This window comes from Aspergillus alliaceus (assembly GCF_009176365.1).
Source record: "Aspergillus alliaceus strain CBS 536.65 unplaced genomic scaffold BDW43scaffold_6, whole genome shotgun sequence".
NCBI lineage: Eukaryota > Fungi > Ascomycota > Eurotiomycetes > Eurotiales > Aspergillaceae > Aspergillus > Aspergillus alliaceus.
The window spans coordinates 435,655-463,448 of NW_022474689.1; the positions used below are offsets into that span (position 1 = coordinate 435,655).

Consider the following 27,794-nt stretch of genomic DNA (forward strand, 5'->3'; position numbering starts at 1 on the left):
CTTCCTACGATTCTTCTTTCTCCATCCCGGCCTGAGTCGATCGCATCGCATCCATCCCTCGGGTGGCGCCTAATACTGTCTGCCTTGAACTCCGTTTAATTTCTCTAGTGCCTCTTTTTTTTTTTACTTACCCCCAGTAACAGTTCAGAAAAAAAAAAAAAAAAAGGCGCTGTGAAAAGGGAAACGAAGAAAGACAAAAGAGGAAGGCTACGCTGCGACTTTTACTCTTGGGTTTTTTCCTGTCTCCTCTCACCTTTTCACTATTTATTATTACCATATTTTATTTCTCAAGAACCTTGGCTATACCCTCGAATCCCTATATTATCGCCCCCCGTCACCCCGAAAGCCTTTCGGTTGCATATCTCTGCATGGATACTTTTTGGCCATGAGCACAACAGGAGAAAATCACACCGATTCTACTTCCAGAGCAAGCCCGGCCCCGAGCACCGCGGGCTCAACCGGAACGTCAGGTATTGCGGTACGAACGGGCTCAAACGGACAAATGAGTTTTAGAAGGTGTGTGACGCGATCTCTTTACCCTTGGGTGGTCCCAATGTGTGGGTTTTGTGCTGTCGCGGGGTTGTGTTTTGACGAGAGAGCTGGTCGCAGACACCTCCAAAACCTGGGTTGGAAGTTGTTCTGGGGGAGGGACACGGTTGAGATTTAAAAGAAGTACAAATGGATGCTAATCAGATTTATCTAATCGCTATTGAGACAGACAACGTGCGTCGCGTGCTTGTGAGGTATGTTCTCGCTCTTTTTATGAGGTTGACGCGACCTGTGAAGCCTCGGCACCTCGGCTCATCGCAGCTTTGCTACTTCCCCCTATCATACATACATACTATCCATCATGCGATCCTTGCGATGGAGCATAACGCAACCATGATAATGTATTGATTTGAATTTACTGCTGGCTAACTTTTATTTCTCTTGTCTTGTAAAGACATGCCATGCTCGAAAGGTAAGGCTCTCCTTGTCAATAAAGCTTTTTTTTTTTTTTTTTTTTTGCCCCCGTTTAGTTTTAATTTTTATCTTCTTTTCGCCTTTGTTCCCTTTCGGTGTTACCCGTGACACTGCTGGATCTTTGCACGACAGGACATCGCTAATCGCGTCATTTACCAACAGGTACGCTGCGATGCTGCCAGTTTAGGTGTACCGTGCACCAACTGTGTGGCCTTTTCGATCGAGTGTAAAATCCCCACGCCGAAACGTAAAAAGAACCAAACGAAAGTTAAAGAGAGCGCTGCGTATGCCTTCGGACACTCCCTTTATCGATTGCTTATGGTCTTCACGTCGACCTCTGCTGACATTGTATTTATTTCAGTAGAAACGAAGAGGATACCCAGAAAGAGCCAGCCAAGGAAGAGGAGTCGACGCCCGACGCCAAGGATGCTTTTGGTTACTCAAGTAATCGAATGGCCGTCGACGGTATGCCTGTTACCTCTCTCACGGAATCGCAAGTCGCTCAGCAAGCCAACCAAAATGCTACATATGCCCAATTTATGAAACCGAAGTTTGCGCGGGCTCCGATTAAGGAAGCAGGGCGGGTTGCCTACCTCGGCGAGTCTTCGAACCTATCGCTCCTGGTGCAGGATCGGCATGGAACGACGGACGTCGTGCACTATCCTCTCCCACCCAATGTGCGAGGCTCGCGTGCTCGATTGGCGGATCTGGATAACCTTGAACTGGACATACTTCACCAACGTGGTGCCTTTCTTTTGCCGCCAAAGCCTCTCTGTGATGAACTCGTTGATGCCTACTTCAAATGGGTTGCGCCCTTAGTCCCTATTGTCAATCGCAGCCGTTTCATGCGGCACTATCGTGACCCAAAAAACCCACCATCCTTACTACTTCTTCAGGCTATACTGCTCGCGGGTTCCAGAGTCTGCACAAATCCCCAGCTGATGGATGCCAATGGTTCGACGACCCCGGCTGCCATGACATTTTATAAGCGGGCGAAGGCACTTTACGACGCCAACTATGAAGATGACCGTGTCACCATTGTGCAGGCTCTGGTGCTCCTGGGCTGGTACTGGGAGGGACCCGAAGACGTCACCAAAAACGTCTTCTACTGGACAAGAGTGGCAATGGTTGTGGCACAAGGGTCAGGCATGCACCGAAGGTATGTTGTAGCCCTTGGACCTAAAGTTCTATCTTGACAATGATCTAATGTTCACAGCGTGGAGTCATCTCAGCTGAGCAAGCCGGACAAAAGACTCTGGAAGCGAATCTGGTGGACGCTCTTCACAAGAGATCGGTCCGTTGCAGTGGCCTTGGGACGCCCTATCGGTATCAATACGGACGACTCGGATGTCGGAATGTTGACCGAAGACGATTTCATCGAAGACGAGATTGACGTAGCAGCGGAGTATCCGCCCGATCCCGTGCATGTACAGTTCTTCCTCCAATACGTGAAGCTGTGTGAAATCATGGGCCTAGTACTTTCACAGCAGTACTCCGTGGCTTCAAAGTCGAGGCGTATGAATGCTATGGATTTAACGCATTCGGATATGGCGTTGGCGGATTGGCTCCAGAACTGTCCAAAGGAGGTGTGTTGGCAACGGCAGAATCATCACTTTTTGGCCGCCCTTCTTCATGCAAACTATTAGTAAGTCTTGCCATCTTCCCAAAAAAAAAAAAATCTATGCATTGGACTGACGCAAGCACCAAAGCACCACGCTTTGTCTTTTGCATAGGGCGCATATGCCTCCAGCTTCGTCTGCCCCAAACAGTTACCGCGTAGAAGAGATGGCTTATCCATCGCGTACGATTGCATTCCAAGCCGCTGGAATGATCACCTCTATCGTCGAAAACTTGCAGGCGCATCATGAGCTTCGGTATACACCAGCCTTCATGTAAGTTTGATAGTGCCTAACACTTTGTTCTATACCTCAAGACTCTGACATTTTTGAAGTGTCTATAGCTTGTTCTCAGCCCTCATCATGCACGTTTACCAAATGCGGTCATCCGTGCCATCCGTCGTGGCAACTTGCCAGGAGAGAATCAATATATGCATGCAGGCGCTGAAGGACGTCTCGAAAGTCTGGCTTGTGGCTAAAATGGTTCGGACGTTGTTCGAATCCATCCTGGGGAACAAGGTTCTCGAGGAGCGTCTCCAGAAAGCTGCAGGGAGAAGACACCAGAGGGTAAGACACGACACGGCCCAGCAACAAGCGGCAAGGAAACCAGATCCGCCAAAGCGCAAATTTGACGACATGGACCTTGGACTGCCCAATGGAGGTCCCACCCCACCAGTCTCGTACGAGCGCTCGCGACCTCAGACGCCCGCAGTCACCCCCTCAAGAGAGATGGGGCAACCGGGCTTGGGCGTTCACCAGGGCTCTCCTACTGGTCCTCCCCCAGGCAACTCTCGCGGCAATACGCGACCGACAACCCCTTTCAATGCTCAATTCTCCCTCCCTGCAACGCCACCAGACCTATTCCTTGTCACTCGTACCTCACCCAACCTTTCCCCATCGCTTTGGGAAAATTTCCAGCCCGACCAATTGTTTCCTGATGGCACTGCCATCTTCCCCGAGCTGACTTCGCCGCAAAGTAACGCCGTTGATCCACAGCTGCAGATGCAGTCACAACTACAAGCACAAGGCATCGACCAGCGACATATGATGCCTCATCAGATGTCCTCCCGAGGCCTTCCTGGGACACAAGGAAGCCCAGAACTCCTTTCGAATATACCCCCGGGGGTGGGAATGCAAGGTCAACAACCACCTCATATGTTTGGGCTGGAGAACCAGCAGGCGTGGCCAATGCAAGGTATAGATGGAGCCTTGAGCAGTGCTATTGAGGCTGCTAGCCAGGATGACACCTGGAGCAACAGTTCCCGGAGTGGGCCAACTGCACCAACGACCCTGAACGTGGAAGATTGGTATGTTCCCTAAAACAAGTCTCTAACCGGGTTCTTCTTATACTGACGGCTGTCTGTCTTGTAGGTTCCAATTCTTCGGTATCAATGGCAGTTTCGGCGAAATGGCAACTTGAGCAAAAACACGGCATACGTATGCGGCGACGACCCTTCATCATGACAAGTGTACTATATTTCTTTTTTGCCTTACAAGGCCTCCGCTTTTATCTGAGCCTTTCTTGATCGGTGGGGTGTTGCGTTATTGACGGGAGAATCTTGCGTGAACATTGAGCATAATGGATCTACGATATGGCCATGATAGCCACATGGCTATGGATTGACGAGCAGGGCAACCTTTGGCCGGCGTGCGTTGTGAAATGACAGCGGGGGATTCCTACATATGCCTCGATTTAAGGAAGTTGACTCGAAGGACAGTTACGTAGCTGGCGTATGGGTTCGGAGTGTGTGTGATCATTTTTTATTTATTTTTTTTATTTTTCGTTGCTTTGGATTTGGAACGCTTTCTGCGGGAGATGTGGCAGGATGGGCTTTGGAGGAGCTCTTGTACATACTGAGGGACAATCTAGTACTACTGATATGGAAAGCAAACAAAACTCATGTTGCTGCCTCAGGCGGCGAATGACGAAATCGACACTTGTGCGGTCCAGCCAATGATAGATGGGCGGTGGGGAGCCCGTCCTTTCCTGCTACGGTAACAAGTCTGTGGAATGGAGGACGGGGCGCTTCTCGATGACTCTTCCGGGGAACAATCAATATTATTTTTATCTTTCTTCTCTTCCTTTCATTCATTCTTCCATTTCTTTGGTTAAACATCGTGGGGAGATTTTTTTTTCTTTATATCCCTATACTTCTTTCCCCAAAGCATCTTAATTCTCTCGCTTCTAAGTCTTCTATTATCCTCTCCGTCCTTTCCCTTCTCTCTCCACCCCCGCAGCGATGTCGGCTTCTTCCGGTGCCGCGCCCGCGGCATCATCAAGCAATCCTGCGAAAAAGGCGTTTCCCAGCGTAGATATCGAAGGCCACAATCTTCCTCCATCGCCGGCTCCTTCCAGTCCTCATGCCCGAAAGCGCTATGCAATTGCTACAGAACTGGTGTATACTGAAAGCGGTGACCAGTACAATGCTAGTAGCGTCCCCATCTACCAGGTACCGCCCACCTGACCTAGAACAGAAGAAAGCAAGTTATGGAAACGCTTATAGTACTAACCAATGCCTTCAGAGCGCCACTTTCAAGCAGACATCCGGTAGTGGAGGCGGAGAGTATGATTATACTCGTTCCGGCAACCCGACTAGAACCCACCTTGAACGCCACTTAGCCAAGGTCATGTCTGCTCAGCGTACATTGGCTGTTTCCTCCGGCATGGCAGCAATGGATGTCATCACTCGATTGCTTCGCCCTGGTGACGAAGTGGTGACCGGCGACGACCTTTATGGCGGTACCCACCGTCTCCTTAAATACCTGTCGACTAATGGTGGTATCATTGTCCACCATGTTGATACGACTCAACCAGAAAAGGTCCGGGAGGTGCTGAGCGAGAAAACAGCCATGGTGCTACTGGAGACGCCCACCAACCCACTCATCAAGGTCGTCGATATACCCCAGATTGCGTCCGCCGCACACGAAATCAACCCTTCTTGCCTTGTGGCTGTCGACAACACAATGATGTCCATATTGCTCAATCCTCTCGAATTGGGCGCAGACATTGTCTATGAGAGTGGGACGAAGTACCTGTCGGGTCATCACGATCTCATGGCCGGTGTGATCGCTGTAAATGACTTGGCTCTTGGCGAACGGTTGTTCTTCCCCATCAATGCCTCTGGCTGCGGGCTATCACCTTTCGACTCTTGGCTATTGATGCGTGGAGTGAAGACCCTCAAGGTACGAATGGACCAGCAGCAAGCCAACGCACAACGTATCGCGGAGTTCCTCGAATCCCACGGGTTCAAAGTTCGGTACCCTGGGCTGCAGTCGCACCCTCAATATGATCTCCACCATTCGATGGCCCGTGGGGCTGGTGCTGTGCTGTCATTTGAGACAGGGGATGTGAGTGTGAGTGAGCGTATTGTTGAGAGCGCCAAGCTGTGGGCTATCAGCGTTAGCTTCGGCTGCGTGAATAGTTTGATCAGCATGCCCTGTCGGATGAGCCACGCTAGTATCGATGCGAAGACGCGCGAGGAGCGAGCCATGCCGGAAGACCTGATCCGGCTGTGCGTGGGAATCGAAGATGTAGATGATCTGATCGATGATCTAACAAGGGCGGTAAGTCGGTCATTATGATTTCGCCGTATGTTTCTGGTCTAATGCATATCTGTAGCTGGTACAAGCCGGAGCCGTCAACCTGACCTTGGATGATTTCCAAGCGAACACGGCCAACAACTGATTTACGTACACATAATGTGCCTGCGTTGTTTTGATGGAAAATTTAAGTGCGTGAACATGTGTCGGGTGATACATCTATGCGGCGTTCGGAGCCTCTGTTATTTCTGAATATTTTCTTGTACAAAGTGCATAAAGATGCTGGATAAAAGAAAAGGTATTCCATGGGGTCAGCTTTTCCAAAGTTTGAGTACTGCTGTAAAAACGGGTTGGGCTAACAGAATGCCTTTCTGTATGCCGTAAATGTATATCCGCGGGTGATCGATCGGCCGGCACCGGAGGCTTTCCGAGTCCTGTATCGGCCGGTCTATTCTCGTCCGCGATGCAATCAGCGAGTCAGCATATTGCTTTTCCCCCCTTACGCTCGCTAAGTGAGATGTGATCTCATCTCAGCCGTCCTAATTTTACGTCGTCAGGATGTCTTGGTAATCTTCGTTACACCAGTTTCTGTGCTTGATCTTGTTTTTCTCCTTTGCGACTATCATCCTGCCGGTGTCTGCAGGAGTCGCCTCCCTTGTGCTTGTTTTATTGTTGACTCTTAGAATTGATCGTATCCTTTCTTGCTCTTCTGCGCTATTGTAGACTATGACTCGAAATGTACTCTCTTCTGATGGGGCTCTTCCCATGCAAGCTGTCGCTGAGCGGCCAACATCCACGTGGAATACCAACCGCCTCGGTGCGCGAGTCGGCGTGGATATCGCCAGCGCTGCCACGGCTGGAGCTTTGACGTGCCCGGTAATCACCGTTATTGATCGGTAAGCTTCCAAATTAGCTCTTCTTTCGCCAGTCGACTGATTTAGAATGCGTTATAGTGCTATTATCGAGAAGGCGGCCAAAGGCGTACCCATTCGACAAACTATCACATCGGGTTTTCGGTCGATGGCTACTCATCCAGCGGGCTTCTTCCTCAGCACTCCCTTCCTCCTTATATATACCCTTTACACATCGACGTATTTGACCGCCAATGTCATTGACACGGTCTCGTCCACTATGCGCAATCAACCATACTCCGCCGTATTTGCCGGCACGGCCAAGTTTCTCGCCACGACAACGGTAAACATGGGAATCTGCGTGTACAAGGATGCCAAGTTCGCCCGGATATTTGGCGCTTCACCCAAGCCTACTTCATCGCCCTCTTCGGCTCCTGCGCAGACAGCATCTCCGCCAGCGTCTTGTCACCCATCCGGCGCCGCCAAAGTACCTAAGATCTCATATGGCCTCTTCTGTCTCCGTGATAGTATCACCATCTTCGCATCCTTCAACGTCCCTACCCTGATAGCGCCGTCAATCCCCGATTACATTGCATCCACGCCCGGAATGAAGGCAGCGATCGCTCAATTCTCCTGTCCGGCCCTCATGCAATTTGCCAGCACACCGATGCACCTGCTCGGTTTGGATTTGTATAACCGGCAACCACCGGGAGGGTTAGGATGGCGCGAGCGTGTATCGCGTATCCGACGGGACTATGTCCCCAGCTGCTTTGCCCGGATGGGGAAGATCGTACCTGCATACGGTGTAGGTGGAGTGGCTAACGTTCGGCTAAGAGCCACTATGATGCAATTTCTGGAGCGGAGGGAAAGTTGATCGCTCTCCGCACATCCTTCCGTTCTCACATCACTGCCTCGCTATTGGCCTTAATGCTTTGGCTATCTTGCGTCTCTAATAATTTACTCTCCACTCCTCAATTGTTTTGTTGGCACCGGCGTTTTGTTGTCAAGTTGGCGTTGGGTACAGACTAGATCTACGTGTTACGACATCTATTTGTTTCTCGTCATGACTAGCAAGATGGTTGATCTACTTGCTGGTCATGTCCGTCGATATTCAGTATATATGTGGCCAGGAATCTGCACAGACAATTGGTAGAAATAGAGTTGGTAACGTTACACTGAATTGGTCTTGTGGCGAGTGGCCTTTTTAGACTAATATCTTTGAATAAGACTATAGATCATGATGCATATACTTGGCAGTTTTTACGGTATTCGGCCGTCCTCCATAAGTTTGAATCTACACAGACCAACCTATATCGTAGAAACCTCTTGCACTTTCCGGTGCTTGTCGACAACCAAATGAAGCTGTCTTCCCTCCCAGCCTGAGGAAGGCCTTGATGCCGTCGTTGTATAACGGATAGGCCTGAAGGTACCTGCCCTGAGGGTTTCGGTAAAGAGCTCGTATGAGGGATAGTCTACTCTAGTGAGCCATACCATCCTTTACTTTCAATCTGGACACTACGAGCAGGGGCATGGGGGATACATACAGCCGTTAACAAAGTGCGTGACCTGTTCGGGGGTCATGCCCGTGCCCTTCAGCGCACGAAGCGTCCTTTCCTGTTCCTGTCGCCAGTCATAGACGAAATGTAGGTCTTGCGCATCACTGCATTCCAGGTTAGATTGCACATTGAACCAGTGGTAGCAGCCAAACCGCCGGTTTGGGGGGAAGGGGGGGAGGGGGGCGGGGGACAGAAGCATACATATGGATCAACGCATCTAACTGGCTGTGGTCAAGATTCAATCAGCCCTTGGGATCTTCAACTCGGGTTGCATGCAACGCCCAAACTCACTCAGTGATCATGTCATATTCCCTCAACGCATCGTTGACCGTCTTAACCGCCTCAAACGGCACATACCCCAACCGACCATCGTAGCCACCCCTCTCTCTCCGCATCGCAGCACTATCACACCTCTCCCGGACGACCTGATCATCCCACGCCCGGAACCCAACACACCATCCCTCGAAAATGACCACCTTGATCTTCTCTTCCCCTTCCCCGTTTACTACCTCCCACTGCGACTCGGGTACGCGATCGCCCTGCCCCGCAAACGCCGATTTATCATACTGCGGGATAGCCGTGGGGCGGCCCGCGCGGAGCGACTCGAAGACCTCCTTCGCCAAGGGCAGATCGTGGGTCCCCGGTTGGCCGCGATGCTGGAGGAGTGGGTTGTCCGGGTGCGATTTGGCGAGCGCGACCTGTTGTTCATGGGTGAGGTATAGATCGTCGAGGGAGAGCGTGATGACGGGGAGGGAGTATGGCGGGGAACGGAGAGTCGATTGGAGGGTGGTGACCTTGAGCGGCAATGATCATCGTTAGAAGCCTTAGACAAGAGTTTTCCTCCACATGGGTCATCGGTCCTTATTTCCGTCAATGCGTTGCATAGCATACCAGCACGGTCTTCCCGGCGCCTTGGACGCCGTTTAACCCCAGGAAGAAGGGTGGGGTGTTGGCTGGGTCGTTGCCGAATCGCTCTTGGTGGGCTTTTAGGCGCGAGAGGAGGAAGGGGATGCAGTGTGGGGATTTGTCGTCGATGATTGGGGGCATGTCGCTTGTTTTTATTGTTGGGTTATTTGGTTTGATATTTGGGGGTTTGAGGCTATTACTACGCTACGTTTGTCGAGGGGCATTCTTATTTATTCAGTGGTGCTCCAATCATCGGAGGTGTGCCGAAGCGGAGAAAGCTGGAGATTCGAAGGTCCGGACGCTCGCTGCGGGACAAAGGTTGTGGCTGATGGATTAGCCTTGGACTAGGCGATTCAACTTCAGTCGTCTCATCGTACATAGGAACATAAAAGATATCATTTATAGGGACCGAAGGGGTTCTTTCATGTTGACTCTCTATTATTTCTCTAATTCGATTACTGAACATGGGATCCACGTGATGATGACGTCGGGGCATCACATGAATAGAGCATCCACGTGACTGAAGTACTTGAACAGGAATAGCGTGTTCATAAGAATGTAACTGATGCTTGAATGCCCATCCTTACATAATCACCGTTGATGCATAGCTTAGCGTCGGGCAGTGGAAATTGCCATACAATTAATTACAGGACGGAGGACAGAGTACAACATCACTATCGATTACACCCGGTGTTTTGGTGATTCGTTGTCAGACTCATGGATCGCAGTCCCATATAGAACGAAGATCCGGACAGGAAATCACCAGACGAGAGATGGTATTATATGGAACCCATAAAAAAAAAAAAAAGAAAGTCAAGAAAAAGGGTAGGGTTAATAACATCGGCATGTGAACAAGAACCATCTGCCAGGCCAGATCCCACTTGGCGCATGGAAAGGGAACCTCCGAGCTTCAGAGCAAACAAAAGATGCCGAGGTTCCCAATCCCAATAGCGTCCTTGCCGAGCTCTGCGACCGCCCACTTGCTCCCCCAGATCCACGGCCTTCTTCAACTCTGCTCTCCCCCAGCTTCCCCCCCTCATACTTAAACTTACTACTGACCTCCTTCAATTGTTTCATTCACCTTTTGATTACTTTCCTCTATCCTCCGCTCCTTGCTCAACCCCCTATTAAACGATCGTGTGTGGAGGCACGTCTGGAATAATTAAACTACTCACATTCTCGCCGTTTGCTGTTTCTTTCCTTTTGTTTTTGTATATACCCGTGCAAGATGTCCGAGCTGCGCTTTGACAACCAAACCGTCGTCGTGACCGGAGCCGGCGGTGGCTTGGGTAAAGCCTATGCCACCTTCTTTGCTTCGAGAGGCGCAAATGTCGTTGTGAACGACTTGGGTGGTTCCCACGCCGGTGAGGGGAAGTCTTCAAAGGTATACCTCCACTTCACAGTCACATGCACCACCCGATGACCGGTTACTAAAAACATCGACGTTGTAATGCAGGCTGCCGATGTGGTCGTGGACGAAATCCGTGCTGCCGGAGGCAAGGCTGTCGCCAACTATGACAGCGTAGAGAACGGTGATGCCATCATTGATACCGCCATCAAGAACTTCGGCCGCATTGATATCCTCATCAACAACGCCGGGATCCTCCGGGATGTCAGCTTTAAGAACATGAAGGACCAGGACTGGGACCTCATTACCAGAGTTCACACCTACGGTGCATACAAGGTAGGAAAATGACGCATAGCCCAGCTTTTGGGGTGTTCAGCAGGACTGACCGACCACTCTCGATTAGTGCGCAAGAGCCGCATGGCCTCATTTCCGGAAACAGAAGTATGGTCGTGTCATCAACACTGCTTCGGCTGCTGGTCTCTTCGGTAACTTTGGCCAGGCTAACTACTCTGGTGAGTACCTACAAATCAAGCCCGTTTATGGATCTCGAGGCTAACAGGATACTCAGCGGCAAAGCTCGGTCAGGTCGGTTTCACCGAGACTCTTGCCAAGGAGGGCGCTAAGTACAACATCATTGCCAATGCTATTGCACCTATCGGTATGTAAAAAAAAAAAAAAAAATGGCAAAAAAAATGGCAGTCTATAAAGTTGCGTCGTCTTGAATGCTGACTCAGAACAGCTGCTAGCCGTATGACAGCCACCATGATGCCCCCAGATGTCCTGGAGAACCTGAAGCCCGAATGGGTTGTTCCCTTGGTTGCCGCGTTGGTACACTCCTCTAACACAACCGAGACTGGTGGGATTTATGAAGTTGGCGGTGGCCATGCGGCCAAGCTGCGCTGGGAGCGGGCTAAGGGTGCCCTGCTGAAGACGGACGATTCCTTGACCCCCGGCGCTATCGCTCGGAAGTGGAACGATGTCAACGACTTCTCTAAGCCCAGCTACCCAACTGGCCCCGCCGACTTCATGGCTCTCTTGGAGGATGGCTTGAAGACGCCTAGCGCACAGCCAGGCCAGGAGCCTGACTTCAAGGGCAAGGTTGCTCTTGTCACTGGTGGTGGTAATGGGTATGTACTCTGCACACGACTCTTGGGATAATTCTGTTTTTTGTTGACAATTGCATAGCCTTGGCCGCGCTTACTGTCTGCTGTTTGCTAAGTTGGGAGCCGCTGTGGTGGTCAATGACCTGGTTGACCCCGAGCCCGTTGTTCAGGAAATCAAGAAGATGGGCGGAAAGGCTGTCGGTAACAAGGCTTCTTGCGAGGATGGTGACGCCGTCGTCAAGTCTGCCATCGATGCCTTCGGACGCATCGATATTCTCGTCAACAACGCCGGCATCCTGCGTGACAAGGCCTTCACTAACATGAACGATGACCTGTGGAACCCCGTCATCAACGTCCATCTCCGTGGTACCTACAAGGTTACCAAGGCTGCCTGGCCTTACATGCTGAAGCAAAAGTATGGCCGTATCGTCAACACCACAAGCACCAGCGGTATCTACGGCAACTTCGGACAGGCAAACTACGCCGCGGCGGTATGGGTTCCTCCGATACACTCTGTGTAACCTAATGCTAATTTAATCGTTTCCAGAAACTCGGCATCCTTGGTATGTCCCGGACCCTCGCTCTCGAGGGCGCCAAATACAACATCAAGGTCAACACCATTGCTCCCAACGCCGGTACCAACATGACCCGCACTATCATGCCTGAGGAGATGGTCCAGGCCTTCAAGCCCGACTACGTTGCTCCCCTTGTGGTGCTTCTCTCCTCGGATATGGTCCCCGGATCCGGCACCAAGGGCTTGTACGAGTGCGGCAGCGGTTGGTTCTCTTGCACTCGCTGGCAGCGTTCGGGCGGCCACGGATTCCCTGTGGACGTGAAGTTGACCCCCGAGGAGGTTGTCAAGAACTGGAAGCAGATCACCGACTTCGATGATGGACGTGCGGACCACCCTGAGGATAGCCAGGCTGGTGCTGAGAAGGTCATGGCCAACATGGGCAACCGTAGCGACGGTGCCTCGGAGGGTGGCAACGACATCCTGGCCAACATCGAGAAGGCTAAGCAGGCCACCACGGACGGGACTGCCTTTGACTATGCCGACCGCGACGTTATCCTCTACAACCTCAGCTTGGGTGCCAAGCGCACCGACCTGCCGTTCGTGTACGAGAACAACGAACACTTCCAGGCCCTCCCTACCTTCGGTGTGGTCCCTTGGTTCAACACCGCTGTGCCTTACAACATGGACGACATTGTCAAGAACTTCTCTCCTATGATGTTGCTCCATGGTGAACAGTACATGGAAATCCGCAAATTCCCAATCCCCACCGAGGCCAAGACCCTTACTTTCCCCAAGCTCATTGACGTCGTCGACAAGGGCAATGCTGCTCTCGTGGTCGCCGGCTTCACCACCAAGGACGCCAAGACGGGAGAGGACCTCTTCTACAACGAATCTACTGTTTTCATCCGTGGCAGTGGCGGCTTCGGCGGATCCCCCAAGCCCACCGCCGCCCGCCCCAAGGGAGCCATCGCGGCTTACAAGACTCCTCAGCGCAAGCCGGATGCTGTTGTCGAGGAGAAGACCTCCGAAGACCAGGCTGCCCTGTACCGTCTCAACGGTGACCGCAACCCTCTCCATATCGACCCCGACTTCAGCAAGGTGGGCGGCTTCAAGACTCCCATCCTGCACGGCCTGTGCTCCCTGGGTGTCTCCGGCAAGCACGTGTACAGCAAGTTCGGTGCCTACAAGAACATCAAGGTGCGCTTCGCTGGCGTTGTGCTGCCCGGTCAGACCCTGAAGACCGAGATGTGGAAGGAGGGCAACACTGTCCTGTTCCAGACCACGGTTGTGGAGACCGGCAAGCCCGCTATTAGCGGTGCAGGTGTTGAGCTGTTGGAAGGCGCCAAGGCTAAACTGTAAATTATAATGGATGAAAGTGCTTCTTGCACGATGGCAAAATGATGGAATCAAATTGTGTACATAGATTTTACGATTCTTTTTGCTTCTAACTCAGCAATCTTATGTGTTTACTATTTTTTCATTAAATGTCTGCATCTATGTGAGGATGTAAGAGTGATGAAAAGGGTCAATGTGATTGAAATCGAATCTTGAAAAATAACGTAGTATATCTTAGTAATAGCATCTATCGTAGATATTATTAGATTGTAGAGTTGCATGCATTGATTGTACAATTTATGTTAATGTGTGGATGTACCTCAACTCATACTCGGTGTTTTCTCAATCGAACCCGACCGGCCGTCGGGTACTGTACTGTAATGTAACCGTATCGACAAATACCACCCATCATTATTCACATCTTGACACACCTTCATTCACGCAATCAACCGGTGACTCCTCCAACTCCACCACAATCTCTCTCTGTTATTCATCTCTAGGCTACACAACTCCTTTTCTATCTCTGGCGCAAATCCTCACCGCGCCTAACTGAACCCCCCTAAAAATCCAACTCACCATCCGCCACCCGGCCGACCATGTAGCAGACCCTCCCCCATCGACATTAACGATGGTCCTCTCGCTACCTGTCCCTAGCTTCTCCAAACCCCCAACGCCAACACCAACACCAAAAACATCAACAACCGCCCCCAGCGACACAACCCCCTCAGCAACCATCACCGAAGCCCTCCGCAACAACCCCTTCAACATCCCCTCCCGGTCACGCCTAATCCCCCAAATCCAAACCCAAGAACAAGAACAAGAAGAACTAAACAGCGCCCTCGAAACCCTCGCCCACATCTTCCCTGACATCAAAGTCGAAGTCTTCCGCGAACTCCTTCTCCGCTTCGACGGCCAAAGCCGCCTCCACGTCTGCGTCGAGCAACTCCTCCGCCACAAAGAAGAATGGGTCGCCGGCCGCTGGAATGTTCCCGGCGATGGTGGTGCTGACGACAACGCCCTACTCCACGGTGGGGGTGGTGTTGTGCCGGTCGATGAGCGGTTCCGGGCGCCCGAGTATAAGAGTGCGGTGAGGGGGACGCTGGTGAAGGAGTTTGGTGGGCTGAGTAAGAGTACGGTGGATGGGGTGTTGGCGGAGGTGAATTTTTGTTACGGGAGGGCGAGGCCGATACTCAGGGAGCTTTCGAGGAAGACGTGGCGGGCTACTTTTAGTAGTTTTTTGCCGAGCTGGAGGAAGAGGGGGAGGGAGAAGGGTGGGGAGTGTGAGGAGAGTCAGAGTCCTTTGGTTTTGTGGCGGAGGTCATCGTCTGAGGGTGGGGAGCTGGTGCCGTTCTTGAAGGAGACGGGGTGTAGGGAGTTGGATGAAGAGTTGAGGGTGTTTTTGTTGGAGCCGTTGCTTAGGGGGAGGAGAGAGGAAGGGGAGGAGAGGGACCGCTGGTTGGCGGAGGAGTTGAATGAGCGGGAGGCGAAGGCGGCAGAGGCGATTTATGAGTGTGAGTGTTGTTTGGCGGATGTGACGTTTGAGCGGATTTCGACATGCTCGGAGAATATGCATGTTATTTGCTATGCTTGTATTCGGCGGACAGTTCAGGAGGCGCTCTTTGGTCAGGGTTGGGGCAAGTCTGTTGATGTGGGGAGGTCAACGGTGAGGTGTTTGACGCCGTTTGCTCATGATGGGTGTAACGGGAGCTTGCATCCGGAAGTTGTTAAGCGCGCTATTCTCCTTGATAAGGGGGGCACTGAGACCTATATGAAGTTTGAGGCTCGGCTGGCTTCGGAGGCGCTGCTCAAGTCTCAGCTGAAGCTCATTCATTGTCCTTTCTGCTCATATGCTGAGGTCGATTCGGCATATCATCCCTCCGCCAAGGGGATCACCTGGCGGTTTCGCCGGGATGGGGTCATCTCTACGGTTCTTCTGACTATCCTGCTCCTAGACTTGGTGCCCTTGCTCGCCATCCCCGTGATCATCCTTTATATCCTAGACCCTTCTGCTGTGCAGAAGCTTTTGCGCAATTCTTTCCTTAACCTGTGTCTTAAGGTTCGCCCCAAGAGATTCACCTGCTCGAATCCCCTGTGTCAACGCGTCAGTTGTATAACATGCCAGAAAGCATGGCGTGACCCGCATGTCTGCTTTGAGCCACTCTTACTTGATCTTCGGGCTACGGTCGAGGCTGCTCGCACCGCTGCGGTGAAGCGCACTTGTCCCCGTTGCGGCCTGTCTTTCGTCAAATCCTCCGGCTGCAATAAGCTAACCTGCGTCTGCGGGTACTCCATGTGTTATCTCTGTCGCAAGGGCCTTAGCCCTCCATCGAAAGCCCCGCAATTGCTCCGTCCTAGACAGCGTCGGCAGGAAAACATTAATCCTGCGGGCGAGATGGATGACGAGGTTAACCTCGATGATGAAGAATTCGAAGAGCCGGAGGGATACAAGCATTTCTGCGAGCATTTCCGCATCAACCCGGGGTCCCGATGCTCCGAATGCAATAAATGCGAGTTATACCAAGATGAAGACGAAGAAGCAGTGGCACGTCGTGCGGGCGAGAAAGCCGAACGTGAATGGCGTATGCGGCAAGGCATGGCCGGCATCGGCGTCGGATCCGTCCAAGTCAACAAATCGTTCTCCAAACAGAACAAGTCCGCCTATGGAATGTCTCTACCGGGTCAAGACAGGCCCTTGACCTACTGGCTGGGTGAAGTATGGCATGAGGGCCGATGGAAGATGGAAGGCCAGGCCTTCGTGGATTGGATCGTGGAACGGGTGGTTGTTATAGAAGAGATCTAAATCTTTTCGTGCCCTTTTGGGGATTTTCTCTTTCTTCTTTCCGCCCTTTACTTTTCTTAGATCATGTTTTAATATTGGCGTTCGGGCAACAGGGTGAAACAGGACTCGTTGCATTGCTGCTTGGTTTGTTCTGATGATGTGACGAGACATGACGTTCCTTTGGCTTGTGGCTTTCGAGGAGACTCTCTTCTTAATTGGATTAATATACCTGGGTCATCTACTGACTACAATACAACTCTCTCTTACCAAAGGGCTCTTTGAGGATAGCATACTGTTGTTAGAGGTGTATTAAGTATTTATTAGTAAAGGTTTAGTAGTGATCAGAAGCTCTTAACTTATTTACGGCTTTGGCTTATGAGAAGAAACTGCTGTGGGGATGCTTAGATATATATCTCTACATAACTACGGAGTACTTAACAGCCAGCTCTTTGAATACTCCCTTCTTCACGCATGAATTCGCGCCCAATATTCTCTCTCAGAAATTCCGACCGGCCATGGTGGCCCCCTTTAGACATAGAAGTTGAACCTTGTAAAAATTTGGAGTACTGACCAAACAAGAAATGAATCCGGCAAGTTACACCATCTCTGAACAGCTATAGCGGGATATTTCTTTCGGAATATAACCGAGAACTTCTTATTTTTGCTGTTTCGTCCGCTTTCTTTCTGCTCCAAGATTACAGGACCGTGGATCAAACTGAAGGAGTTCGTGGTGGCAGAACAACTGAGCGCCGCTCAGTCAACATGCCCGCTCAATTGCACTGTACATTTGCCATGCAGAACTGTCATTAATGGCTCCAAAGTACGCTTCATATTGAGTTTAGTTAAGGAGACCCGAGTGGGCGTTTTTCAATTTCAACGGAAACTGAATTCGGGACGTTCCTGACTGGCATAGAGTGATTTTGAGTTCGATGTATTTAAATCCATAGGATCATCACTAGCAGTTGGCTACTCATGAAGGATACCGATCTGCAAATAGAAAAGACATTCCTAGTATATATTAAGTGTGCAATACGCTAGTAGCTTAATTAATCAGGCTCTTCGGGCTTACCTTCTCGAAAGCGGTTTCATGATTGATTCGTGTCCGACCTCCCTAACTACATAATCTAGCCATTTTCTCACCACTTTACGGCAAGAAGAGCCAACACCGGAAAGACTTGAAACTAGGTCTCCGGCCTGATCTAGTAGAAAAGTTTGCTAGCGGAGTGTCGTGCTCGGCGGGTTCTGTTATGGAGCTCATCATAATAAGAGATCCGGGTCTGGTTTCCCTGCGGGTTATGTCAAGGTAGAGCAATTTCAAGATAGGCTTATCATGCAATAGGTAATTTCTGGTAGGTACTCGCTATCATATATTAACCATAGAGCCTTTATTTGCTCACTTTCCCTCCCGTTTTCTGGAGCTCTTTCTCGCATTTCACTGTATCGGTCTTGAACTGGAGTTTCCCATACATTGTGAACAGCGTTGATCTACAGTATAGCTAGGGTGTCGATGATCAACAATCTTCATCACATAGTCAGACATGGGTAAATTCGGTCGCCCGTGCAACCGCATTGTGCCATGTGCATTCTCAGTAGCGTCTTTATGCTGTCTCATCATCGTCTGCATCGGTTGCACTAGTTGCAGTAGTGCTATTGACAACATATTATTTTTTAGGGTACGTTAGCTTGACGCTCGCAGGACGATTACTTTTTGGGCTTACCTGATTTGTTGTCACACTAGATGAACTTTTCAAACTTCAATATTCATTCCAGAACGAAAACCTCCACGGTTCTTCATACGACAAGTTCGAGCAATCCGTCTCATATCTGGAACCGAAGTGTCAATGTGCCGCTCAAGAGCCCCGCTTTCGTGGCTCTTCTTTGCTGCCGCCATTGCTCCAGAATCGAAACCTGGAAGCTTGAACAAGTGCTGGTAGAAATTCAGAAGCTGCCAGCTCTCCCAGCTGTCGGTTTGGTGGAAGCCAGAGCCTACATCGCATTCTAGATCGACGTGCGTCTCGTAGTACCAGTAACATGGCCGAGCTTGTCGCATTCCGAAAGCAGCTGCAAAATCTGCTGGAGAGGAAATGGTCTACTCCAATCATGAGTCGGAAGACGGAATACTTCACCCCGGAAGGTCTTTCAAGTCTGATTCCACTTTCAGCCAGGTTCGACAGGTCGATTCTTGAGATTCACAGAAATCAAGCCACAGTTACAATTGCCTTCGGCGGATAGCATGATCTATTTTTTGAATAATGATCCAGTAAGGCTAGACAGGATATGTTTGTAGACTTGGATAGTCCTGGTTACCAGGGATAGTGCCTGGAAAATATAAGTATGAGGAAGGGGTATACAGACGGACCTTTAACCCAGACAATAAAAGAAGGCTATAGAAGTGAAATAGGAGCCTTGCGACTTTGCAGCAAGTTCAAGCACCAGCCAGCATTGACAGCTATATATATGCGGACTACTTCGCTACCCACCCCCGTGCAATGCCGCCGTCCTAGTTATAAACGCCACCCCAGTGTTGGGAGTAATAGTGCACGTAGAATGTTGGTGGGCTAATTGGGGGGCGGAAGCGCTGAGCTAGCTAGATTGATTGCCATATGGCTGTGGTAACCTCATATGATGTATTCCTGTAGGAAGCACTGCTTCCCAACCTAATCTCATACCCGCTCGGGGACATCGACAAACCCAGTTGGCGTACGTGATGGTTACGTATGAACTTAATAGGAGTAAATACAGTAAATGGGGAAGAGCGTGCGCAAGGACGCGGATATCGCCGAAATGAACTCTGTGGCTGAAAGCATGCACAGCTGATGTGTGCAAAAACTGTGGTATCTTTAAGTTTCCGTAAGGAAACCGGCAAATCTAGAATGGAAGTCATTATATCCAACGGGGTAGGTGTTCTTGGCTTCTGGGCGTCAGAGTCATATCTTTTCATTATTAGGCAGTCACCGGTAACTCCTCATGTAGGCTTCCCACAGGCGTCTAGGCACTAGCATGTAACCGTAGTATACATATATCAGACAGCCGAGTAAAGTATCTTAGAACAAGCATTATGTCTATAAGGTTCACTCGGTGCGGCCCGTAGGAATTCCGATTCGTGGAATGGGTGACGAGACGCTAGACTGAAATCAGTCTCTCCTGCAGAGCCATGTTTGTCTTGGCAGTTCGCTCCGAAGTAAGCGGCCATAGATTGAAAGGTCCACACGCTATTGAAGCCTAGAGGGGTTTGCTGGTGAATCTGGGCTATCGCCAACTAGTTGTCAACCCATGCCATCTCTAAGTAAGCTCGGGGTAGTGCGTGCACCTCCCTTAACCCTATTCAACCTAGAACCCGCCAACTGTCCGGGAAAATGACAGGGGAGGAGGGGGGGGGCGGGGGGAGAGAATTATGAGGTTGCTTCGGTACAATACGTTCTTGAAGGGAAAGAGGGTAAACTTAGCCCGTAGTAAGAACAATATGCCTCGCAACTCCACGGACAACACTAGCCAAGCCTTACGGAGGTTCTCTATCATGCCAAAGCTACAGAAACTAGACCCCTACCCCTGCATAGCCTTGAAAGATGCGCACGGGAGCATGGTCTAGACCCTGTAACCTTGTCCCCACATTTGATTGATTGAAATGTTTTAATTCGCATTAATGACCAGCACTTGTTCACAAGTAGAGTGCGGCTTATCTTATCTTAAACTGATTCTTATTCATGCATAAACTGTAGATTGTGAATAATCACAGTAGCTGCAGTAACCGACTTCCTTTGTCCCAGTTAAGTTCAGGCACAAGACAGAAAATGATAAATAAACTAAACGTAATCGACGCTTCTGGACACCTTTAGCAAAAATCGCTTAGCAAGGTGCTTCTCGACTCCTAACTATCCCTGCAAATCAGCAAACCATATCCCATTGAGTACGATTCCCCGCCCTAGGGTTTCATGCATTCGGGCCCACCCTTCCAGCCTATCGCATCCCTGTTCCTCGAATCACCCTACATGTTCCCGCAGGTGAAACCCGGGCCAATGGAGACAACAATTAAGCCGAGTGCCGAATTTTTGGGCTGAATTGATCAGAGGGCATCCGCTCTGCTTAGAAAGACGGATTTGATAGAACTCGGCCAGCGTGAGCACTGGGCTGTGGACACACGGTATAAGATACTCGAGTACCTAGCCAGGACTACGCGTGACAGACCCCCCCTCTCTCCCCCCCCCCCCCCCCCCCCCCCCCCCCCCCCCCCCCCCCCCCCCCCCCCAGCCCGATGGGTGTGGAAGTTGCCATTTTCTCCCCGATACAGCAACAATGTTCTACTGGCCTGTTACAACTGCCAGTGGTGATGTATGCGCTCAAAACGGGACCACAATCCCAGCTACACCTACGGGTGACGGTCCAAATACAGCAATGTTAGGTAGTCAAACTCTTGTCTCACCCAGGGCTTATATTTTCTTCACATTTATTTACGCCTGGAGCAACGGCCGCCACGGCGGCCAATGCGGTGAATACCACCAGAATAAAATGGTTTCGGTGCACCCCACAGCCATCACCTCGCGAAGGGGACACAGAAACGCGCGTTACCCTATCCGTGGAACAGTATATCCATTTAACTTTGCAGAATTTCTTCCCCAGACAGTAGGAAACTATACGCAACCCTTGATCCCCTGGCCGCAGTATTTTGGTGGGTCACAGTGTCGCGTGTATGATCCTGCTTGTACAATGATTCGGAATGATTATTTGCCTTTTATTGATATGCCCGACGAGGTGACGCAGATTGATCCCAAGTGGGAGGACTGTGATCATAGTTGGTATATTCCCGCTGTTACTTTGGTGCCGATATTGGATGGGACGGTGAGTGTGTCCACCCCGACGCCTACTGGCGATGGAGACGGAGGGGGAATACCGGAGACAAAAGAGGCGGTGCCGCTAGGTTTTATGGGTATGTCCACGCCGACGCCGACGGAAAGCTTAGGATGGTGAGCGGTTTTGCACCTCAATATGGAGGGGGGTGATCCTGGCCGCGCTTTAGTACATGGGTGCACATCGCAGGCTATCGGCTTCAATCGCCTCAATGGTCAGTCTCTCAGCATAGCGTATAAACATAGGATAGAGTGGAAGACATATGTATGTTGGGTTCAACCTTCTTCTTTTCCGCAAGGGGCTTCATCCAAGACCTCTGCTGTACTAGTTATTATGTTGGGTAGTTGAGTAGAAAGCTAGTCGACCAATTTGGCCTCCCACCCATGAAGAATTTTGGGGCCCGAAAATAACGACCGTGTAAACAAACACTGAACGACCTGGTAGAGAAGATATACAGGGCGTAGAGAAGTCGGAAGGCACTCAGTCCGGGGAGCGTCAAAGGGAAAGGAGTATATAACGGTGTTTACGACGATCTAGAGAACGAAGGATCCTGGAATGCTTGTCCAGTGGACTGATGCGCTCTGTCGAGACTGACAGGCAACGATTGTAGCCAATTTATATTGCACTAATGAACGGGAAATCGTGCCACACGCCGGCCGTTCAGTTGTTGGGTGGATGACCACCAGCGGAATCCCGGCTGTTGTATGTTTTTCGCTTGTTTCCAATTTTTATGCACACGTTTCGCCCTTATCATTTTCGTTTTGCCTTCATTCTCTAGTTATCTTGCTTACCTGAAGCGCGCCCGAAGTCTAATACTTCTTCACTTCTTGCTCGACGTGCGGTATGTAAACCATGACCTGGAATCCGAGCCCTAATTGCTGAATCTCACCAAATTTCTTTCTTCTCCTTGGGACAATGCTACAATCTGCATAAATGCAAAGAAGATAATGCCTGTCACCGTAATTTGAACATATGTCTGGTATCGGTTTCTGTTATTGGTATTTCACAATGATATACTCTAGCTTGTTATTCGCACACCGAAACTTCCTTTGAATGAGTAGCCATTTGCTTTGCAAATTAGACTGGGTCTCTGTACTAGCACTGATGCATAGGCTTCTACCATCTCTATTCAGCGTGCCTAAAATCGCGTATACATTAGGGAAATGTGATTGATTTTGCTATATATATGTGATAGTTTGTCGTACGTAGTAAATAATTTTTGTGGTGGTGCATTCTTTCACCCGGGAACTAATAGAAAGTGTACAAGCACTACAGCAGTCCAATCGATCAGACCAATGCTTTTGCAAAATGTTTATAGTTTAGCACCTGCCTGATCAAATAATTCGTAATGATCAGATAGTGCACTGTACCAGGAATAGTGAAAAAGTCATGCCCCTGCTAGGGAGGTTCCCCCTTACATCCTAACATAAACATTCTTGTACTCGTTTGCAAGCAGGCGGAGGTCAAAGGTACGAATAGAAAAGGAAGATCGGCCTACAGTAAAGGAACTGTACACATGAAAGGCTTCGAAGACTCATTTACTTGTTTCTCATCTGGGTAAGTATCTACATGGATACCCGCTGCGGTTCGAAAATTAGCTGTCATGTGACACCTTTGTACATAATTGGAAGCCGCCCACCTTTACATGCGGCACATCACATCTACGATTAACCACCTTCCTCGAAGCTGCAAGCAGCGCACGCAGCAGCCATGCCGCCCACACGAGGCCAAAATTCAATGGACTCAGGAGAGAGGGAAAGAAAAATGCTATTAGCAGTTTCGGCTATCAAAAATGGGGAGCTCTCTTCCATACGTGAGGCAGCTCGTAAATATGCGGTGCCTTCAACAACCCTACGCAACAGGCTGAACGGGGTTACTTGCCGCTCCCAAAAGCGCGCGAATTGCCATAAATTACTCTCAGAGGATGAGGATTTGCTAGTACAATGGATACGATCATCAGTTGAACAACATGCAACTCCCCCCTCGCGGTCGCACATCAAAGAAATGGCCAACACCCTTCTCGCCAACCACGGGACAACGCCAATCCAGACTGTTGGTGGAAGTTGGGTGTACAACTTTATTAAAAGGCGAGAAGAGCTGAAATCAATCTACGCTCGACGAAGATATTCTCGACGGATCTATAACTCGATCATCGCCGGGAAACCCAGCGCAGAAACGGGATCGCTTTCAGCGAATCCCGACGCTGTAAGGGGGCAGCCTGGTAATCTGCAGAACCTCCTTTCACCGCCCGGTAGTCAATCGACTCCTCTGGAAGCGGAATCATTTCAGAGCTTCAAGCAGTTGGAGCAGCAGATATCTAAGTTCAAAAAGTTGGTCAGAGCAGATGCACAGAGCCCTTCGGCGCAAGCCGTCATCAATAAGCTCATCAAGGGGTGCGAAATGATTCTAGAAAGCGGCTATAGTCTTCTCAAGGAGGCTCGAGACCTACGGGCTGCTCTCGCAGAGTGAAGGTAAGCGAAGGTACCTTTAGCATGAGGATACTGCGGGAGATGCCCCTACGGTGTATCAAATATCTCTGTGCTAGAGAGGTACCATTTATGGTTTCGGATTAATGTGTACATATGGGCTACGCGTTCTGGGGGATGGATGGAAAATAGGATGTCCTGTGGCCACGCGATTCTTTAATTATTTACCCCAGTGCAATATCTAATTTTATACATCAAGTTTGTTAAGATATCTGACGAGTGCTGCCTAAAGTCCATTTATTGTGCACTCAACGAGACTCAAAAACGGCCTCACTCTCTCGTTCCCAAGGCGGCAGCCACACGCCGGCTGTTGTATGGTTTTCCTTTTGTTCTCTAGTATTCCTTTGCTCACCTTCTGTTCAACCTTAGTTATGCGAATTGTGTTTCCAAGAAGGAAACACTCGGAACACGATCTGTGCGACGAAGCACAGTAGCCTTATGTTTGGCGATCCTGGGCTGACCGAAAAGACTCAGATCGCTATGTATCTCCAAAATAGTTATCTTACGGGCATGACTACGATCATGTTTACCAACCCTACCTCTCCATGCTGCGTGGTTGGCTCTCACATAAGGACGGGGAAGGTTTAAGGCTTCATGTGAAGTGTTCAATTTCGATAGAATATCTTCCCAACAATATCAATAATCCTCGGCGACTACATCATTTCAATAACAGTCACCTATCACCCCCGACTCTCCCTCTTAACGTCCAGCTTTATCAGAACGAGCGATGCGGTTCCGGAGTTTCTACAGCCTATTGTATGTATATCAGCGCCACACTCACTTGATATCAGCAGCACGATGATAAACAAACAGTTTGACAAGTTCCATTGCCAGAAGATATATGAATCTGTGTACAGGCTAAATGAAGAGTAGCGTTGGGGAGGGCTCTGTTCTCAGTAACAACGGGAATCCTACTCTCGTCGGTTAGAAAGGTGAGTATAGCTCGCACGGATAGCATAGGTTCTGCGCATGTTTAAAGAAAATTGAAGGAACACGGTACTCCCTAAAGACATTATGTAGACAGCAATCATTCGTCTATAGTAATCCGGGACTTGATATTGTATTCGTACCTCGGTGCAGTGAGGATGTTGACTTAGGCACAGTATATCTTCATGATCCCAGAGTGCCTTCTACATCTGCCGTATTCAAAAATTGGTGCACCCATATTAGCATGACGCACTTTGACATACTACCACGCGTGGTGTTACTGAAATACCCTGTCTGCATTCCGTCGTACATTCTTGGAGTTATGATATAAACCGTTGCTTCTTCGAAAAACTTGACTCATCTAACTGAACGCCCCTTGTCACCTTAGCTATTTGGACTATTGTTGGCGGACAGCTCCATGTCACGGCACTCGAATACCCTTTCACTGAAATTATAGCCAAACTTCCCTCTCAATATTCCCTTTGATAGGATCGATATGTAGATACACTAGAGAACATTGAAGATGTAAACAGCGGACCTAGTAATTACTGTATCGGGTTAGCTCTGCCAATTTTGGTTTAGCCCCCTAATGCGCCTGTTACTGAGGCAAGGTTGAACTAGCAAAATATACTATACGTAGTACTACTATATTAGTATCTACTTGCTAGGTGGTGCCTTGGAAGAGGCTGGGGATTTTGGATACTAAGACATGCAGGTACTACTCCGTACTTTATCTTAGTTTCTAATTATGGTGCCCCGAGAGTGTCCCATAGTGGTTATAATATATTGTCTAACTCGCTTACATACATACGTATCTCACTTACTAATTACGTTTTGTCATTTATCATCGAATCATCGCAACATCATCTGACCCACAACTTAGTCTCTTCACATTACGGCCCCACCACTCCTAGTTCATCCAACCGGAACCCTAAGCTGTGTACTTCGCAATGGCCTCCACTATCTGTCTGGCTGAACTTTCCGATTTCCATGTTATAGGCCGCCACGGGACTAAGCAGGAGCTTGTTGGTCGCGAGTTTCTTACGCATTGTCCCCCAGACCTCCCACCGCGCCATCGCGTCCTAGCCCTGCTTGGCACAACGGACATAGGAGATATTGCCAGTCCAAGTGAAGATGGGTGGTTTATATCAGATTTCTACTTGTTCCATTATCTCTTATCCCCGGCATTCCCTCGACGTGCGTGTGTCCCGATCCTGCTACTATTTGCTCTCTGCTAAACGTACAATTATCACTAGCACCTAACCAAATCTGGTTAACTTGTGAAGACCCCGGAACCCTAGTCGCCAAGTACCATGAATACCTCCATGGCGATTCAGAAGGTGACCATCGGGCGGTGCTTGACAGCCAGAGGCTCCCAGGTATATTGGAGGCTGGAAATTTACGGGTTGTGCCTAGAGACATCCTTCTTGAGCAATACCTAAACACTCTTCAAGAACAAGCTGCTGAGGCAGCCCTCCTTGGAGAACAGCTTGTGCTGTTAATATTCGGTCATGGAACCTCGGAATATGGCGTTGAGGTTGGAGGGTCGATCCTTCGTATAGGCGACTTGTGCCGAGTGCTGCAAAACAGGTCCCAAGTTACCCTCTTCACCACCTCATGTTACTCCGGTGGTTGGCTAGTGCTTCCCGATATAGGACAGCAGCAGCTCAACGCAACAGCAATCGCAGCAGCAGGGCCGGACGATATGTCTTCATCATGGCCTCTCAGTGGAAGTGTTGGACGGGCCAGCGGCAGCTTAGCCGCCTCTGCAGTGCTGCGCTGTCTAGTAGACGCTGAGAATGAAATCAAACAGAAGATGGAACACCTGACATATATACAGCTTGCGAAGTCTGTATATGACTGTGTGAAGGGGATGGGGATGCTTGGTGATACCCAGCAGATTTATTTCTCTGCGGAAAACGACGAATGGGAGTTAAGCTATCAAGCCCGCCTCGGTTTGCCGCTTGTGTCATACAAGGAAAAATGGCAGTCCCTACGCCAGGTTCCCCCATCCACATGCCCACCAAGTAGCCAGTTGGCTAGAACAGGCGGACGGCGACTCAAACGGCTACAATATCTCGCCCATGAATACTTTGCCTCTCAGCCCGGTGCCGACAATGCCGGTCCGAACATCGGCTTACACAATTGTCTGAAACAGGTTCTCAAGGGAGCCAGCTACACTAAAGAAAAGGTGCAGGAATTAACAGAAATCACCGCGTACAGACTCGGAGCTATGTATGAGGCAGATTACTTAAAAGAACAAATAGGGCTCAAGTTCCCATCGGTCTTCGATACTGACCCAAGTCAGGCACTTGCTAAAATGCCCAACAAACAGCTAATCATGAAAACATGGTCATCACTTCTCAGCTACGACATCAATACAACTCCTATTGGGATCAGGCGACCTTATGTCAAGCCTCTGCAATACCTTACACTCGCCCTGGTGGAAACCTCTCAGTCCTGGGAAGCAATTGAGTGGCAGGTGAAGGCTATGGCCAGCAAGAAAAAGGCATGGTACCGATTTATCTATAAGGCATGGCAGGGGAATCGAGTCGCTCATGATGAGGGTGTGAAGAAGAATCAACGTGCTTTCTTGGAGGCATTCAAGAAGATCGGACATTAGAGCACCTAGTCTACCTTTTCTCGCTCTTCTTCATTTTATTCCTATTGAAAAATTGGCTCTGTTGTCAAATATGAGGGCTGCGGCCCGGCAAGTCATGAATTTCCCTCCTAGCTAGCCGATAGCTTCACAGTTTTAGGACAATCCACCTTTATCTTACCTAGCAAGTCTGCCGCTCGGGTGGAAAGGCGGCCGTTTCTGGCCTCAAAAGTGGTAATTTTCGGCATCAATTCCCCAGGCCCTCAGATTCTACATGTAATATACAGCCACACAGACGGCCTCGATATTATAAAGCGTGATCAGCTTGGGCAATTGATCAGTAGCAAGCTGCATTACTCCAAGTTACAGGTGAGCCGCCTTCACTCAGCTTGCCGTAAACAGGCTGACAGTCTTGCAGCTGCGGTT

General features: G+C 49.9%; 8 protein-coding genes across 8 annotated transcripts; 6 read left to right on the top strand and 2 right to left on the bottom strand.

The window, feature by feature from the left end:
- Positions 1-385: 385 nt before the first annotated feature.
- Positions 386-3,999, top strand: farA (CeGAL family transcription factor; the record flags this gene model as incomplete). Its single annotated transcript, XM_032044422.1, has 8 exons — positions 386-516; positions 719-743; positions 1,126-1,247; positions 1,328-2,122; positions 2,180-2,608; positions 2,673-2,855; positions 2,915-3,886; positions 3,951-3,999. The coding sequence occupies 8 exons, from the start codon at positions 386-388 to the stop codon at positions 3,997-3,999; spliced, it is 2,706 nt and encodes a 901-aa protein (XP_031904062.1).
- Positions 4,000-4,819: 820 nt separating this feature from the next.
- On the top strand, positions 4,820-7,844 carry BDW43DRAFT_297607 (cystathionine beta-lyase STR3; the record flags this gene model as incomplete). The annotated part of the gene is made up of 4 exons (XM_032044423.1): positions 4,820-5,029; positions 5,103-6,143; positions 6,843-7,015; positions 7,073-7,844. 4 exons carry the CDS (start codon positions 4,820-4,822, stop codon positions 7,842-7,844), a joined length of 2,196 nt encoding a protein of 731 aa, XP_031904063.1.
- A 217-nt stretch (positions 7,845-8,061) lies between these two features.
- On the bottom strand, positions 8,062-9,892 carry BDW43DRAFT_202433 (TDA10 family protein). The gene is made up of 5 exons (XM_032039159.1): positions 9,418-9,892; positions 8,818-9,320; positions 8,728-8,751; positions 8,515-8,630; positions 8,062-8,442 (listed from the first exon to the last, which is right to left on the bottom strand). The coding sequence occupies exons 1-5, from the start codon at positions 9,571-9,573 to the stop codon at positions 8,279-8,281; spliced, it is 963 nt and encodes a 320-aa protein (XP_031904064.1). The 5' UTR covers positions 9,574-9,892; the 3' UTR covers positions 8,062-8,278.
- A 334-nt stretch (positions 9,893-10,226) lies between these two features.
- On the top strand, positions 10,227-13,952 carry mfp (putative peroxisomal multifunctional beta-oxidation protein (MFP)). Its single transcript, XM_032040724.1, has 7 exons — positions 10,227-10,816; positions 10,889-11,116; positions 11,184-11,292; positions 11,349-11,438; positions 11,520-11,907; positions 11,966-12,374; positions 12,431-13,952. The coding sequence occupies exons 1-7, from the start codon at positions 10,661-10,663 to the stop codon at positions 13,754-13,756; spliced, it is 2,706 nt and encodes a 901-aa protein (XP_031904065.1). The 5' UTR covers positions 10,227-10,660; the 3' UTR covers positions 13,757-13,952.
- Positions 13,953-14,182: 230 nt separating this feature from the next.
- Positions 14,183-16,995, top strand: BDW43DRAFT_264961 (E3 ubiquitin-protein ligase). Its single transcript, XM_032040725.1, has one exon. The coding sequence runs from the start codon at positions 14,361-14,363 to the stop codon at positions 16,530-16,532; it is 2,172 nt and encodes a 723-aa protein (XP_031904066.1). The 5' UTR covers positions 14,183-14,360; the 3' UTR covers positions 16,533-16,995.
- A 1,263-nt stretch (positions 16,996-18,258) lies between these two features.
- BDW43DRAFT_307506 (uncharacterized protein) lies at positions 18,259-18,561 on the bottom strand (the record flags this gene model as incomplete). The annotated part of the gene is made up of 1 exon (XM_032046259.1): positions 18,259-18,561. The coding sequence occupies one exon, from the start codon at positions 18,559-18,561 to the stop codon at positions 18,259-18,261; it is 303 nt and encodes a 100-aa protein (XP_031904067.1).
- A 2,203-nt stretch (positions 18,562-20,764) lies between these two features.
- BDW43DRAFT_264962 (uncharacterized protein) lies at positions 20,765-21,635 on the top strand. Its single transcript, XM_032040726.1, has one exon. The coding sequence runs from the start codon at positions 20,805-20,807 to the stop codon at positions 21,474-21,476; it is 672 nt and encodes a 223-aa protein (XP_031904068.1). The 5' UTR covers positions 20,765-20,804; the 3' UTR covers positions 21,477-21,635.
- Positions 21,636-25,770: 4,135 nt separating this feature from the next.
- On the top strand, positions 25,771-27,639 carry BDW43DRAFT_264966 (uncharacterized protein). Its single transcript, XM_032040727.1, has one exon. It carries the CDS (start codon positions 26,475-26,477, stop codon positions 27,390-27,392), a length of 918 nt encoding a protein of 305 aa, XP_031904069.1. The 5' UTR covers positions 25,771-26,474; the 3' UTR covers positions 27,393-27,639.
- Positions 27,640-27,794: the final 155 nt, after the last annotated feature.